Here is a 16674-nt window from a genome sequence, read left to right as displayed (position 1 = left end):
GCCAGACGAGGTGGTAAATGTGGGTTCTTTTTTAACATTTAAGAATAAATTGGACAGATACATGCATGGGAGGTGTATGGAGGGATATGGTCTGTGTGCAGGTCAGTGGGACTAGGCAGAAAATGGTTCGGCACAGCCAAGAAGGGCCAAAAGGCCTGTTTCTGTGCTGTAGTTTCTATGGTTCTATGGTTCTATGATACGAATGGATTAGAAAACTTCCAATATAATGTCCTTAATCAAAAGAGGAGGGAACAAAAAAAAACTATGTGCTAGTTCACTGACATATATTGTTAGAATATACAGGAGTCCATAAATCAAGAAAGAACTAACTGATCACCTGAAAAGTTTAATTGAGGCCGCCGTCAGTCAGGGTCAGCCATGGACGTTGCATCCTCGCTGTCTAGATAGGTAAACCTGGGCAGTACAATATGGAGAGCAAGCTGTTGCCCATGTAACAAGCTCCCACTCTCCATGCATCTGATGAACCCAAAGGAACAGCAGAGACTGATAAAGTTTGGTACCAGCAGTGTCACAGGAGTTGCCAGTCAGCATTGAACTCAACATAGGACTGCCTTAGGGATTCCAGCTCTGGAGTTTTCCCTGGGGTTTACTCCCAAAGCCTTCCCTATGGGTATAGCTGCACGGCAGCGAAGGTTTAAGATCAGAGTTTTCCTTCTCCTAGGTGAGCTGACAACGACGGCTGATGAGCCCCATCTACCCAAAGTGACTGGTTTTAAGGCATCTGTAACCTGCCTTTGCCCCTTCTCCTGTCAGTAGAAACAGTTCTGCTGGGCTTAGTGCCCCATGAAGGCCAGGAGCTGGACCTGGTTGTCAGAGGCTATTTGAAGTAAACATCCATTGGGAGTATTTAATAGGTAGTGGGAGCTTGTCGCCATTACCACCTCTGACTGTAACAACTTTAAGAAAAGTTTAATGGTTTCAAAACAAGCTGACATGGTTAATGAAAGGAAGATTACTTTCAATAAATACTTTTATAGATCTTTGAGTACACACAGTCTGCATTAATGGAGAATAGACTTCAGAGAGCATTTTCAGAAGGTATTTTATAACATGCTGGATAAATGGCTGGTTCGCAATAGATCAAGGTATTGAGATGCTATGTTAACATGGGTTGAAGGCTGGTTATCACATTGAGGATAGTTTTCAGACTGGAAATATGTAATTGGTGGAGTCGCACAAGGATCAGTGTGCAGTCAACAGTTATTTACTTCCTATAGCATTGATGTCTTCTTATGTTTTATTGATTTCACTAAAGCATTCGACAAAGTGCAATATGAAAAAATATTTCAAATTCTCACTAAACTAAACATTGATGGAAGGGACCAACAATTGCTTCAAAATTTATATTGGAATCAAATGGCGGTGGTAAAAATTGATGATAATAGAAGCAGTTGGATTAAAATTCAAAGAGGATTTAGACAGGGATGTGTTGCCTCACCGGAATTATTTAATATCTATAGTGAAATGATTCTCAGAGAAATAGAAGACCTAGATGGGATAAAAATTGGAGGTGTTACCATCAACAATATAAGACATGCATACGATACCACCCTAATAACAAGTGCTCCAGAAGACCTACAAATCCTCCTAGACAAAGTAGTACAAACAAGTGCAGATTTTGGTCTAACCTTCAACTGTAAAAAAAACAAATGTATGGTAATATCAAAATAACAGGATACTCTCAACTGCAAATTGTACATCGGTAACCAAGAGATTGAACAAAAGACCAGCTTTAATTACCTGGGTAGCTTTATATCACAAGATGCTAGAAGTAAAGTAGAAATAAAAAGAAGAATTGCCATTGCCAAAACCAACTTCCAAAAAATGAAACCCATTTTTACCAACAGACACATTTCTATGACAACAAGACTTAAGTTACTAAAATGTTACATCTGGTCAATCTTGCTGTATGCTTCGGAAACATGGGCTATAAGACCAGAACTCCAAAGAAACTTAGAAGCAACAGAAATGTGGTTTCTTAGAAGAATGCTGAAAATATCATATAGACATAGGGTAACTAATGAGACAGTACTCCAACGTGCCCATACAAAAAGATCTTTAATGAGAACATGAAATTTAAGGAAACTTAAATGTCATGTTGTAGCGGTGTGCTACACACAGCGCTAGAATAACGACACGTAGTTGGTGAGTTTTAGTTGTGAAAAAAGAGATTTATTCAAATTTCGCAGCCTCCTTTAAAGCCTTCCCATTCCTGCCCTCCCCAGGCGGGACTGCCGTGGGGGATGCATATTCATAGACCCTTCATGCACGTGAGTTTTTCCCCCTGCTGGTGAAGATGGCCTGGCGCCCTTTTTGGGGCCGGCCTCTCTGCCAGCGCGCTCCGTTTTGTGAGCCGGTTCGAGTGCGCTGGAAAGTGGGTCGCCACAATGTCATCAGAAAGAGAGAAATAGAATGCCTTACATTACAAGGACGTATGCCTGGGAAACGCAGAAGAGGAAGGCAAAGAAGAAAATATATAGACACTGTGAAAGAACTAACAGATCTAAGAGTGCGAGATATCATTGATGCTGCGAGGGATCGTTCGATGTGGAGAGCCATGATCGCCCAAGCAAGGCACATGAAGAAGAAGAAGCAGCACTGATTTAGAGGAGGGTCCAGAATGCAAGGCATCCAAATTTGCTGACAATAACAAATTGGTGATGAGGATATTTAGACTCCACAATTAGGCATAGATAGATGGAATGAGGGGAAAAACATTTGGTAAATGGTGTTTACCATATGAATCTGTGAGATCACACACTTTGCTAAGAGGAATCAAAAAGACAAACTATGCTCTAAATGGAGAGTGACTGCAAATGAGTGGAGTGCAGAAGAATCTAGATGTTATCATGCACGTGCAGCAAGTAACTCAGAAACCAAGTGGCATATTGGCTACTATTTGTGGACTGAAGTTTAAAAATGAGACTGACTCTTGGTTCTAGACACTTCAATTACAAAACCCAATTTCTCTGCATCTACTCTGTCAAGTCCCATATGAAGGTTGTATCACTCAATGGGATCTCTTCCCATTATATTATGAGCACATTACAAAATCCATTAGTTTTAATTTTAATATGAAGTGGGAGAGTGATCAAGACTAGTGGGCTAGAAAAAGGAGGAACAGACCTAAGGGATTCTCAGTTTATGCCGTTTAAATGCTAGGCCTCATTTCCATATTGGAATTGGATATTCACTGAGGATGGGGGGGGATAATACTAAAATATAGATGAGTGTAGTCATGAGATGTCTTAGATTTATAATGGGTTTGAAAACATTTCCAAATGAATAAATAAATGGAAAGTAAATGAAAATGAGAATGAGAACTTATAAAAGAGCAGGCTTAAGTCATACAATCCCTTACAACTGTTCTATTCTTCAACAAGATCATCTCTGAAATAATTGCTGGCCTGAACTCCACTTCTATCCTGCCCAACCTTCACTTGCTCCCATTAGGCTGTTTCACTTATGGTTTCCCTGCTACGGGACTAATTCCTTGATCTTGTTTAATATTATTCTTCTGTCCCCACTTCGATACAGACTGCAAATGTTGAATGAAATGACGTGGAGAAGGTCAGCAACGCATTGCCTGATATATTTCAGTCAGTGTTTAAGTATTTACTTGAACATGCTGAGTACATTGGATAGGATGTAATGAAATTATGATACTAATTAATTTAAAATTAACACAATTATGTGATATTCAGAAATTCAGAAAAAGATATATCAGAAGCACAGTTTGCAGGGAAAAAAATGCCCTCAAATGTCAAGAAGTGATTTGTGAGCTGTTAAAATTCTTACAGACAGGCAGATGCATTGAATTGCTTTGGGAATTAATCATATGCACAAGGGAGTTGCCTCATCTGGATAATTAAATTGATAATTAAGTAATAATGGCAAAGGAATAATCAAAAGCACCATTAAATCCAAGGTTAAACTTCCTGTGGTGTGACAGGAATAGTGGGGTGTCAAGTAATAGCTGTCAGCTGTGATAAGCAGACATGTCAAATTTTTGTGAAAAGAGTGAAAATTAAATCGTCCTCTAAGCCATATATTTGGACTCTTCAAAGGCTAGAAAATAGTTGCCAATCACAAGTGACCAGATGGTCTGTAGGAGTTACAGGGGGAGAAAAGACAGTTAACATCTATGTTTACAATCTTATCAGCTCTGTCATTCTAACATGAAAGAACATGAAAAACTGAGAATACATTAGCATGCTATTACTCTGAATTATGTATCTGATTCACCCTTGACATATAGACATATTTTTAAAGGAACATCACATAGCACCAAAAGACAGCATGTGCTTTCCCCACCAATGGGAGCACAGTATCTTAACTGAAGAGCTGAGTGTTCACAACATTTTTACACAGACTGAATTTCCTTACTTCCTATGTTGCAGGAGGCCATTAGGCTCACTGAATCTGAGATTATTTTATGTTCTTTTGACACTTGCAGAATAATTACCATGACCAGCTATCTGCTTGGTATTTGAGAGAATAGAGCACTCAGCAGAAATCCAGGTAGTGACGAGGAGGATTTTGAACGCAGGTCCTTGCAGCTGTGAGGCAGCAACATTACCTGCTGCTCTGTGCCAGTCCAGTGTGCTGGAGGCAGAAGCTGACAATCCCCTGGTAACCCCTCTCACCCCAGGACTCATCTGGCGACCGACAGCCCTGCACAGGCACAGGACTTTGAGTAAGCGAGAGGAAGCTTCTCTCTCTGTCCCTGATGCAGTTGTAGCCGAGGCTCCCTCCTGCTGCTGAAAGTATATGCAAATTTCTAAACACCCCCGTGGTCAGCAGCCATCTGCATCAATAAAGGAGTAGCAGTGCACATCTACTTCAAACCATTTTTTTTTTCTGGTCAGTGACTACAGAGGGAGCTTTGTAAATAGAAATCTGTTTGACTGCTGGAGCTGAGGGAGCACATGGGCTATATAGGGCTGTACAAGGATCAATGCAAATTGAATTGCTTCCTGCTCAATATCATTTATGGAGCTTGAACATTTTAATTTAACTTCATCTCTGCATTCTGCTGTCACCCCTTCACTACCATCTTTCCATTGTGCACCCTCCCACTGAAATGTTCTCCATCCCGCTATGTCATCTTCATCTTTACACCCTGCCAGCTTACCCACTGTCCTATGTCCACCTTCAGAAGTCTCATGCTGCCATCTGCATCAAAGCACTACTCCCCACACCCATCCCATGATGTAACTTGACTAACAGTACTATACCATTCATGACTTGACTTCTGGCTGCATTCCCACTCGCCACCTCAAGCTACATCTGGTCCCAACAGACCACTTGTCTCCCAACACCCGAGATCCTGATAATTACTCTCCCAAGGCTGGAGTCGTCTTTCTTGCATCAAATTTTGACATTAAAGAAACAATCAAATTAGGTGGCCAGTACAGCAGATGCATACTGCAGGAAAAGGCCATTTTTGCACAGTTCTCAATAAACGACCCTGAGCATTCCCATGGGGTCAGTCAGAAGAACAGATATAGCCCAGTGGAATTTGTTACATCTGGCTTCTGAGAGCTCCAGTGTCTCACATTGTGACTCCCAATTAGATGTACAGGCATGGAGAATCTGGCTTAGTATTACATTTATCAGGAGCAGCTTTGAATTAGTATCATTTCCAAAAATAAACAATATAGAACACTTCAGCTGAAATAAATGTGATATGTCCTTTTCCCCTTCCACACTCTCTTTCTCGTTTCTCCATGTTAAGTTTGTCGTTATTTCCAGGTAATACATATTTTATATGTTATGCGACTTTTTTCTCTATAAGTAATTAAATGCACCATGTTTCGTCTGCTCTGAGTCTCATCATCTATTCTGGTGCATTGTCAAATCCTCTGAATAGTTGAAAACTGACACCAAGAGCATAAAATATTGATAGGGAAATAGTGACTTGTTATATCAAACTCACCTGCCTGTCAATGTCATTGCGGCAAATATTAAAGTCAGCAGAAGGACACCAAAATTTCAGAACTCCAGGGAAGCTCTAATCCATTTCTTCTACTGGTACCATTTATGTTTTTTAAAGTTCATACAGTCGGCCACTGCCCATTACTGCTCAAATGTGCAACTTAGAATCAGAATCAGGTTTAATATCACTGGCATATGTTGTGAAAATTGTTGTTGTTTTGTGGCAGCAGTACATTGCAATACATAATGAAAAAAGCTATAAGTGACAATAAGAAATACAAGTATACAAATAATTAAATTAGGAAGTAGTGAAGAAAGAGGGAAGAAAATAGTGAGATAATGTTCGTGGGTTTATTGTCCATTCAGAAAGATGATGGCAGTGGGGAAGAAACTGTTCCTGAAACTTTGAGTGTGTGCCTTTAGGCTCCAGTACCTCCTCTTTGATGGCAGCAGTGAGAAGAGGGCCTGTGCTAGGTGATGGGGGGGCTTAATGTTGGGTGCCGCATTGACACATTTTGTAGTAGTCCTTGATGTCCATGATTCAGCTGGATGAGTTTACAACTTTCTTCAGCTTTTTCCCAATCCTATGCAGTGGCCTCTCCATACCAGATGGCAATGCAACCAGTAAGAATGCTCTCCACGATACACCAGTAGAAATTTGCGAGAGTCTCCTCAATTTCCTTTAGAAACATAGCTGCTGATGTGCCTTCTTTGTAATTTCATCTATATGTTAGACTCAGGATAGATCTTTGGAGATGTTGACACGCAGGAACTTGAAACTGTTCACCATTTCCACTGTTAATCCCTCGGTAGGACTGGTGTGTATTCCCTCAACTTCCCATTCCTGAAGTCCACAATCAATTTCTTGGTCTTATTGATGTTGAGTGCAAGGTGTTGTTACAGCACTTCTCAACCAGCTGATCTAACTCACTCTTGTACCCCTCATCATCACCATCTGAAATTCTGCTAAAAATAGTTGTGACATCAGCAAATTTATAGATGCCATTTGAGCTATGCCTGGTCACACATTCATGGATGTAGAGAAATTATAGCAGTGACTAAGCACGATTCCTGAAGGTGCGCCAGTGTTATTTGTCAATGAGGAGGAGATATTATTCCCAGGTTTTGGAGCTTGTTGAGTAGAACTGAGGTATGATTGTGTTGAATGCTGAGCTGTAATCAATAAACAGCAGCCTAATGTAGATATTACTAATCAATTCAGCACTATACATATTAATTTATGAAATTTTTTGCTGACTGTCAACAGTATCTCTTTGTTTTGAAGGGGTAGGATCAGCTTCCAGTAGCAACTATGATGGGAATCTGTTTCATGCTTGAGTAGTGGGAGAAATTGCTATCCAGTCTAATGGAGGGTCATTTCATGACATAAGGCGTAAGATCATAAAACGTAAGAGCAGAATTAGGACATTTGGCCCATCAAGTCTGCTCTGCCATTCCATCATGGTCAATTTATTATCCCCCTCAATCCCATTCTCATGCTGTCTTCCCATAAACTTTGTTGCTCTGACTAATCAAGAACCTATCAACCTCTGCTTCAAATATTCTCAATGACTTAGCCTCCACAGTCATCCATGGCAATGAATTCATCAACTTCTGATTGAAGAAGTTCCTTCTCATCTCTGTCCTAAATGTGCATCCCTCTGTAGACTCAACCACTATAAGGAACATTCTCTCCACATGCACTCTATTTAGACCTTTCAATATTCAATAGGTTTCTAAGAGATCCCCCTCATTCTTCTGAATTGTAGCAAGTACAGACCTCAGTATTACATTCTTGCTCTTATGTTCTTGTCCTCTCAAAATGAATGTTATCATTGCATTTGACTTCCTTACCACTGACTCAAACTGCTAGCTAAACTTTAGGAAATTCTGCACAAAGACTGCCAAGTCCCTTTGCACTTCTGATTTTTGAAATTTCTCCCCACTTGGAAAATAGTCTACACCTTTATTTCCTCTACCAAAGTGCATGATTATAAACTTAATATACTATATTACATCTGCCACTTTGCCCATTCTCCTAATCTGCCCAAGTCCTTTTGCAGACTCTCTGCCTCCTCAACACTACCTGCCCTTCCACCTATTTTTGTATGATCCGCTAACACATCAATTCTGTCATCTAACTCACCAATATATAATGTGAAAACAAGCTCTCCCAATACCAACCATTATGGGACACTACCAGTCACCGGCAGCCATCTAGAATCTACCCCCTTTATTCCAACTCCTTGTCTCCTGCCAGTCAGTCAATCTTCTATCCATGCTAATATCTCTCCTGTAGTAACACGGGCTCTTATCTTGTTAAACAGCCTCATGTGTGGCACCTTGCCAAAGGCCTTTTGAAAATCCAGTACACAATATCCACCAATTCCCCAATGTCTATCCTACTTGTTATTTCCTCAACAAATTCTAACAAGATATCCCCTTAAGGAAACCATGTTAGATTTGCCATACTTTATCATGTGCCTCCAAGTACCCCAAAGTCCCATCCTTAATAATGAATTCCAACATCATCCAACCACTGAAGTCAGGCTATCTGGCCTATAATTTCCTTTCTCCTGCTTCCCTCTCTTGTTAAAGAGTGGAGTGACATTTGCAATTTTCCAGTGTTCCAGATCCATTCCAGAATCTATTGATTTTTGGAAAATCGTTACTTATGCCTCCACAATCTCTTCAGCTACCTTTTCCAGAATCCTGGGGTATATTCCATCCGGCTCAGGTGACTTGTCTACCTTCAGACTTTTCAGTCTCTCAAACATAACTCCTTAGTAATATCAACTACATGCTCTCCTGCCCCCTAACACTCTCAAATTTCTGGCATACTGTTGGTGTCTTTCACAGTGAAGGCATCCGTTAGTCTTGCGAGATCATGGATCTGTGCCTGGAAAGTCTTCACTCTCCAGGGCGCAGGCCTGGGCAAGGTTGTGTGGAAGACCAGCAGTTGCCCATGCTGCAAGTCTCCCCTCTCCATGACACCGATGTTGTCCAAGGGAAGGGCACTAGGACCGATACAGCTTGGCACCAGTGTCGTCGCAGAGCACTGTGTGGTTAAGTGCCTTGCTCAAGGATACAACACGCTGCCTCAGCTGGGGCTCGAACTCACGACCTTCAGGTCACTAGTCGAGTGCCTTAACCACTTAGCCACGTGCCCACAGTGGAGACTGACACAAAATTCTTTTTAATTTCTACTGCCATTTCTTTATACCCCCATACTTCCTCTCCATCGTCTTTTTCTAGTGCTTCAGTGTCCCCTCTCATCACTCTTTTACTCTTAATAAATCTGAAAAGAACGTTTGTAATCCTCTTTTATATTATTGCCTAGCTTACCATCATATTTCATCTTTTATTCTCATTGTGGCTTGTTAGTTGGCTTGTGTTGGTTTTTAAAAACTTCCTAATCCTCTACCTTCCCACTAATTTTTGCTATATTGTATGCTCTCTCCTTTGCTTTATACTGTCTTTGACTTCCCTTGTTAGTAAAAGTTGCCTCACTTTCCAAGTTGCCCCCAGAAACTCCAGCTATTGCTGTTCTGTAGTCATTCCCGCTAGTGTCCCCTTCCAATCAACTCTAGCCATCCCCTCTCTTATACCTCTGTAATTCTGTTTACTCCTCAAGTCAAGTCGCTTTTATTGACATTTCAACCATAACTGCTGGTACAGTACCCAGTAAAAATGAGACGACATTCCTTCAGGACCTTGGTGCTAAATGAAACAACACAAAACCACACTAGACTATGTGAGACAGCACAAAACTACATTAGACTTCAGACCTACACGGGACTACATAAAGTGCACAAAACAGTGCAAGACAGTACAATAATTAATAAACAAGACAATAGGCACAGCAAAGGACAAATTCCAATATAATAGTAAATGATGTAAATGTAAATGTAAACAATGTTTTAGTAGGAATTGAGAAAGAAATGAGCAAAAATTACAAAGGGAGTGGAGTGGTGTTCAGTTGTGTGTGTGTGTATGTGTGTGTGTGTGTGTGTGTGTGTGTGTGTAGGTTGGTGTCAGGCTACACTCTGGGAATTGAGGAGTCTATTGGCTTGGGAGAAGAAACTGTTACACAGTCTGGTTGTGTAATACTGTAATACTAATACATTTGACTTTATCTTCCTCTCAAACGGCAGAGTGAATTCTATCTTATTATGATCACCCCTTCCAAAACGTTCCTTTACCTTCAACTCCCTAATCAAATCCAGTTTATGACACAACATCCACTCCAGAATTGCCTTTCCCCTCGTGGGCTCAACCACAAGCTTCTCTAAAAAGCCATCTTGCAGGCATTCTACAAAACTCCATGCTTGGGATTCAGCACAAACTGAGTTACCACTCTATTTGCAAATTGAAATCCCCCATTACAATCATAGTATTGCCCTTATTATGTGCCTTTTCTATCTCCCATTGTAATTTATATCCCACATCCTGGCTACTGTTCGGAGGCCTGTATATAACTCTCATCAGGGTCTATTTACCTTGTAGTTTCTTAACTCTATCTGCAAGGATTCAACATCTTCCAGTCCTATCTCACTTCTTTCTAAGGACTTGATTTCATTTTTTATCAATAGAGCCTCCCTAGCCCCTCTGCCTACTTGTCTGTCCTTTTGATACAATGTGTATCCTTTGATGTTCTTCCAGCCACGACTCATACACTACTTCTATTTATTGGCCTGTGGTAAACCATATATATATGTTGTAACTGGGTTAACTGTCTGGACACGCCCCTCTGCTGACTACCCCTGTATAAAGGTGTTTCACCTTGCCCCTCACCCTCAGTCCGGGGGCAGACACTCACCATGGAGGTCATATTGTACAGCAAATAAAAGCTTTTCAGTATTTTACCAAACCTCAGTCTTTTGGAGTTATTGAAGGTGCTTCATGGCCCCTCCTGAGTGCTTAACAGATCATTCTGACTGCAGCCCACCGAAAAATTCTGGAAATCTTCAAGCTTTTTTAAACCCCACAGTGCCTCACTGAAAAATAACTTCTTGTGATGTTTGCAGACCACCAAAAGTTCCAACTCACCCCAGTAGCCTTTTAAACCTGGCGTGTAAAGTCCCCAAGGAATTGTCTCTAGCTCACTTCACAACCTCCTGCTCTACAGTTAAGGCCCAACAGGCCTCCTTGCTTTTTACAAATGGCGTGTAAATTTCACAAAAAAACTTTCTCCTACTCTCCTGCTCTGCAGACAATTCCCAACAGTTCCCGGTCACTTTTTAAACCTGGCACGTAAATTCCATGAGGAACTGTCTCCAACTGACTCTGTGAACTCCTGTATGCGGACGTATTATAATGCATAACTTCAGAGAAATGTTGTGGAGAACGCAACACCGTTCCCTGAGGAAGACGTGAATTTTTGGCAAAGTCAACAAAGTACCATGGCATTAAAGTACCAAGTGCATTAAATTAAACCATCTCAGACAACTGAAGGTCTCCAGCAAAGTGACATTCATCAGTTACGTAATACATGGTGCTGTGTTGATCAACATCATCATTATTTATAATGGTCAGTTCACAATTTATAACACAAAATAAAAATGCTGGAAATACTCACTAGGTCAGGCAGCATCTGTGAAGAGAGAAACAGTCACACTTTGCAGAACAGGCCCTTCTGGCCCACTGAGGCATGCCATCCAGCAATCCACTGATTTAACCCCTATCCTAATCACAGGATAATTTACAATGACCAATTAACCTACTACTGTATCTGCTACGAGTTTGGACTGTGGGAGAAAACCAGAGTACCCAGAGAAAACCCACGCGGATAAGGTAGGAATGTGCAAGCTTTCTTACAGAGGACATCGGAATTGAGCTCCAAACTCCGACATCCTAAGGTGTAGTAACGTCGTACTAACCACTATGCTTCTGTGGTGCTTCTTATCAGGATTCCCACGTGCCTTAAAAGAGCCACAATCATACAAGCGCCCAAGTAGAGCAGGGTGAGCTGCTTCAATGACTATCACGCAATGGCACTCAAATTTGAGAGGTTGGACACAATGAGAACCAACTCCTGCTTAAGGACCTGGACCTGCTGCAATTTGCCTATCACCACAAAAAGTCTACAGCAGATGCAATCTCACTGACTCGCCACCTGGGCTTGGCTCACCTGGATAATGGTAATAACTAAGTCAGGATGCTGTTTATTGACTATAGCATTTAACACAATCATACCCTCAGTTCTAATCAACAAGCTTTCGAACCTAATCCTCTGTATCTCCTTCTGAACTGGATCTCCTCTTTGCTGACAATCAACATTGGTGCACCTCAAGGATGCATGCTTAGCCCACTCGACACACACAAGGCACACAGTGTGTGACTAGGCACTACTCAAATGCAACTACACTTGGCAAAATTTCAGATAGTGACATTGAGGCATACAAGGAGCAAGGCAGATCAGCTGGTTGAATAGTATCTCAGCACCGACCTTACACCTGACAGCAGTAAGACCAAGGAATTGACTGCGGACTTCAGGAAGTAGAAGTCAAGGAAACACAGTGAGGGATCAGAAGTGGAAAGGATGAGCAGTTGTAAGTTCTCTGAGGATCTATTCTGGGCCCAACATATTGATACAATTACAAATAGGGCACAACAGTGGCTATATTTCATTTGGAGTTTGAGGAGAATTGGTACGTTACCAACATTTTCAATAGATATACCATGGAGAGCATACAAACTTATTGCATCACTATCTGGTATGGAGGACCAGTGCACACGATTGGCAAGAGCTGTAGAAAGTTGTAAATTCAGTCAGCTTCATCATGGGCATTAGCCTCCCCAGTATCCAGGACATCTTCAAAAGGTGATGACTCTGAAAGGTGGCATCTATTATTGAGGTTCTCCATTACCTAGAACATGCTCTTTTCTCATTGCTACCATCAAGGAGCCTGAAGACACATACTTCGCATTTCAGGAAGAGCCCATGAACACTTCCACACTACTTTTCCCTTCTCTTTTTGCACTATTTATTCACTTCATTTTTCTGCTTTATATATACATATTGTAATTTATATCTTTTTATTATGTATTGGAATATTCTGCTGCCACAAAACAACACATTTCATAACATATGCCAGTGATATTAAACCTGATTCTCATTCTCATGTTTATAAGGATTGCTGAAACAGCTAGTCTAAGAACAACCAAGCCAATGCAGGAAAATGCAATAAAGAACGACTTACAACTAGTTTCAAACAAGTTGTGTGGTGCTGGACTAAAAGACATAATCAAGGAAATGAAAATCAGCCTACAAGCCCATCAGACATCTTACACTGGAAAACGTGTATCCTGAAAACACAAGCTCATAGTCAGTATAAATTATACATGATTTATGGACCATCAGCGCCAATGACAGACATATTGTTATTATGCATGATCAACAGTAAAGCATAGTTCATACTGGTCTTGTGAGATGTACACAGAGGAGTAATTTGTTAAGGAAGGTAGAAATAACCATGCAGATGCAGAACATCTTTGAAATAAGGGAAACTTTGGGATTTCCAGGAAAGTGAAAATAACTATTTCTAAAGATTAGTGGACCCACATTATAGGACTGTATTAGGTATCCTCTGATTCATTGAGTAACCCTCAACTTTAACAGGAGGAGAAGGGTTGGTGCATGCATGATGCATGCTCAAAGCCATGAGTTTTAGGAGAATCTAACTGCATGATAATAAGTGGCCGAATAGGAAAGGGATGAAAGCCTCCAATGCCATCCTAGAAGTCTTAAAAACACACACAAATGCTGGAAAACTCAGGAGGTCAGTCTGCATTTGTGGGACGAGAAACTGTTAAAAGTTTCAAGCTCTCATCACAATTTATAAAGATTCCTTACAACCAATTTAAAAAACCTGAAACATTTATTTCTCTTCCCACAGACACAATCTGACCGACTCAATACCTCAATACTTTGAGCATATGCTGTTTTTGTTATGTTTCACTTCAGTATTTTGGAAAGAGTGCGAAGAAGGATCATTGAGCAGTAAAGATGCCCAATGTTTCCCTGTGAAATAGAAAGGAGGACTGATGCTCTTCCTGCGTTTCAGGCAAATTCAAAGCAAATGACATTATTTTAACAGAAATTCCATGGCTTTCCACAGGACAGACAGTTTCTATGAAATGATCCAAGACCCATTGTCAAACCAGGAATGAAGAGAAAGAGAGAGTTGGTTTTCAGAAATAGAAAAGGTGTCAGAAGGAAGACAAAGTGAATAGAGCAAGGCCAAATGGGCAGAATTAGCATTTTGAAGAAATACTTTTTTGTCAGTACAACAGGTTATTCATAACAAGGCTGTGGAACATGTCCAGCAGGCCCAGCTGCACAAGTTGTAGAGGTAAAGTGGAGCCAAAATGATTTCTGACAGAATTGGCTATTTCTATAAAGGAAGACAGTAAATTACCTAAAGTTGGAGAATTAAAAATCATGTCCAGATTTTAATTATTCCAGTGCTTAGGGAGGCATGGGAAGGATATAGCTAATTATTCTGATTTTATCTATTCTTTCAATTATTTCCCAAGTTCCAACCATCAGGTTAGGTTGTAGTCTGCACAATAAAACTTAATTAAGCATTTTTGTTTCAGAATGTACATCTTTAATTTCACTTTCACAATTAATAAGTGCAAACTTACCTGTGACTTTGTCAATCGTTTCTTCCGTTACATGATTCATCTGATGCACCCATTCACCATTGCATTTGAAGTATATCTGTGTGGCTGGTGTTGCTTTGCAGACCAAGGTGACAGGTTTGTTTTTCACAATGTACACATCCTCTGGTTCAACAAGAAAATGAGGCAAAGATTCTGAAGAGGCCACTGGGATGGACTCAGAGTGTGTTTCACCGTATTCTGCATCTGAAGGGGGGGGAAAAAAGATAGAGTTTGCAACATTTCCTGTTCTTGAGTTGCAGACTTCGCATCAATACTTAAACCAGAGAGATAGCAGTAAAATTGATTTCTAGGCCACTTTGGTGCCAAATTAAGGGTCAAGTAATTTAGTGTGGGTCAAGGAAAAACCAGACCGCAAAACGACAAGCTTTCTCTCCTAAAGATCAAGGATTTTATAACAATCCAAAAGATTGTTATGGTCACTTTTGCTGATATCAGTTATCACTGAGGAAATGATTTCTTTGTCCTCCCTTTTCTCTTGAGATCACTTAAAGAAAAGTCAGCAATACAAATCCATTGCAGAGTTCTATATAAACAGGCTGTACCTTATTTACAAAACAAAGGACTAAGCAAAAAATACCGATGCTCAAGTCAATCACTATGCAGAGCTTTTGAGAATTAAACTGTAATACCGATTTTACACCTAGCTATAATAACATATGTTAAGCATCATGAGACCATTGTTCAAATAAATTCACTCATCTGAATGATCTATAGATTCAATGAGTTACACAACACAAAAACAGACCCTTCAACCCAGCTTGTGCCATCTAAGAGATTTGTCAAATATAATTCCAATAGCTAGAGTTTGGGCCATACCCTTCAAAACCTTTCCCATCCAAGTATTTCAAAGTTGCTGGTGAACGCAGCAGGCCAGGCAGCATATCTAGGAACAGGTACAGTCGACAAAGGGTCTCGGCCTGAAACGTCGACTGTACCTCTTCCTAGAGATGCTGCCTGGCCTGCTGCGTTCACCAGCAACTTTGATGTGTGTTGCTTGAATTTCCAGCATCTGCAGAATTCCTGTTGTTTCCATCCAAGTATTTGTCTATTTTTTAAAAGTATTGTGCTTGTACCTTTCTTTACCACTTTTGAGATGGATATTCACTTTTTAGGGCCCGAGAGGCTTACTGCTTAACTCAGCTTTTGAGCACAGCGGTATGAACTTTCCAAAGAGTCAGACAGAGTTGTTGGTGATAAAGTTAAATTTTTTACAAATATTCGCGGTTCAGTCTTTTTGTTGTAAACATGAACCAGTCTCCAGTTCTTCATATAAATTGCAAACAGTAATCAGTTTGAAGTTGGATGCACAGCTTTGCAAACAATGTTACAGAATACAGGCTGCAGCCCACAGCAGAACTGCTTTGCGAAGTGATGTGATCAAGAGTTCTTGCATGCATTAGCCAAACACAAGACAATAGGGTTGTTTCACTAAGCACATCAAACATGGTTGCAAACTGGGATGTTTGCATACTCAGAGCGTTAGCCCAAAACAGCATCAGTTATGGATGTTTGGGATCTCTGTAGCCAGAAGCTTTTAAGACCATCTTTATGAGTTATTTTGCCCCAACAAAGTTATCTGGAAAATATCATATCAGATGATGTCATCCAAAAGAAATAGTCTATAAATGTCAGAAAGACCACATGGGGGGGGGTGTAATTGTTAGGAATGACAAGGAGAATGAAGAAAGATGTGGTCATATAAAGAAGAACTCAGATTCATTCCTCAACCCTCCAGTTTCTGTAACAGACTATTCGTTGGTCTACAACTTGTTGGCATCTTCTAGTTCTAGGAATTGTACCTGTGTTTAGAACTCCTTTGTAGTTTGTACACCTTTTATAATTCAGAAATCTTTTATAAATTAGAAATCCTCTGTAAGTGTTAACCTGAGTTAAGAACTATTTGTGTAAATTTTAATGTGTATCATTAAATAAAACTTTGTTTATAAAACTTTGTTAGTGAGTATTGGCAGCTAGATCTCACCACAGAGACTACACAGGGAAGTAAGCTAGTCTTTGAAGAGTAGATTT

At 40.4% G+C, this 16674-nt stretch overlaps 1 protein-coding gene across 1 annotated transcript in view; it reads right to left on the bottom strand.

Annotated features, from left to right (window-relative positions):
* unc5a (unc-5 netrin receptor A) overlaps positions 1 to 16674 on the bottom strand; it is a 337030-nt gene that overhangs the window by 260919 nt on the left and 59437 nt on the right. The window contains exon 5 of the mRNA XM_072264606.1: positions 14608 to 14829. Within this exon, the coding sequence (XP_072120707.1) occupies positions 14608 to 14829 (222 nt within the window). The remainder of the gene's footprint in view (positions 1 to 14607; positions 14830 to 16674) is intronic.

The sequence above is a fragment of the Mobula birostris genome, chromosome 7 (genome assembly GCF_030028105.1).
Source record: "Mobula birostris isolate sMobBir1 chromosome 7, sMobBir1.hap1, whole genome shotgun sequence".
Taxonomy (NCBI): domain Eukaryota; kingdom Metazoa; phylum Chordata; class Chondrichthyes; order Myliobatiformes; family Myliobatidae; genus Mobula; species Mobula birostris.
Note: the sequence above shows the minus strand (reverse complement) of the source record. Positions and strands in the feature narration are given on the sequence as shown.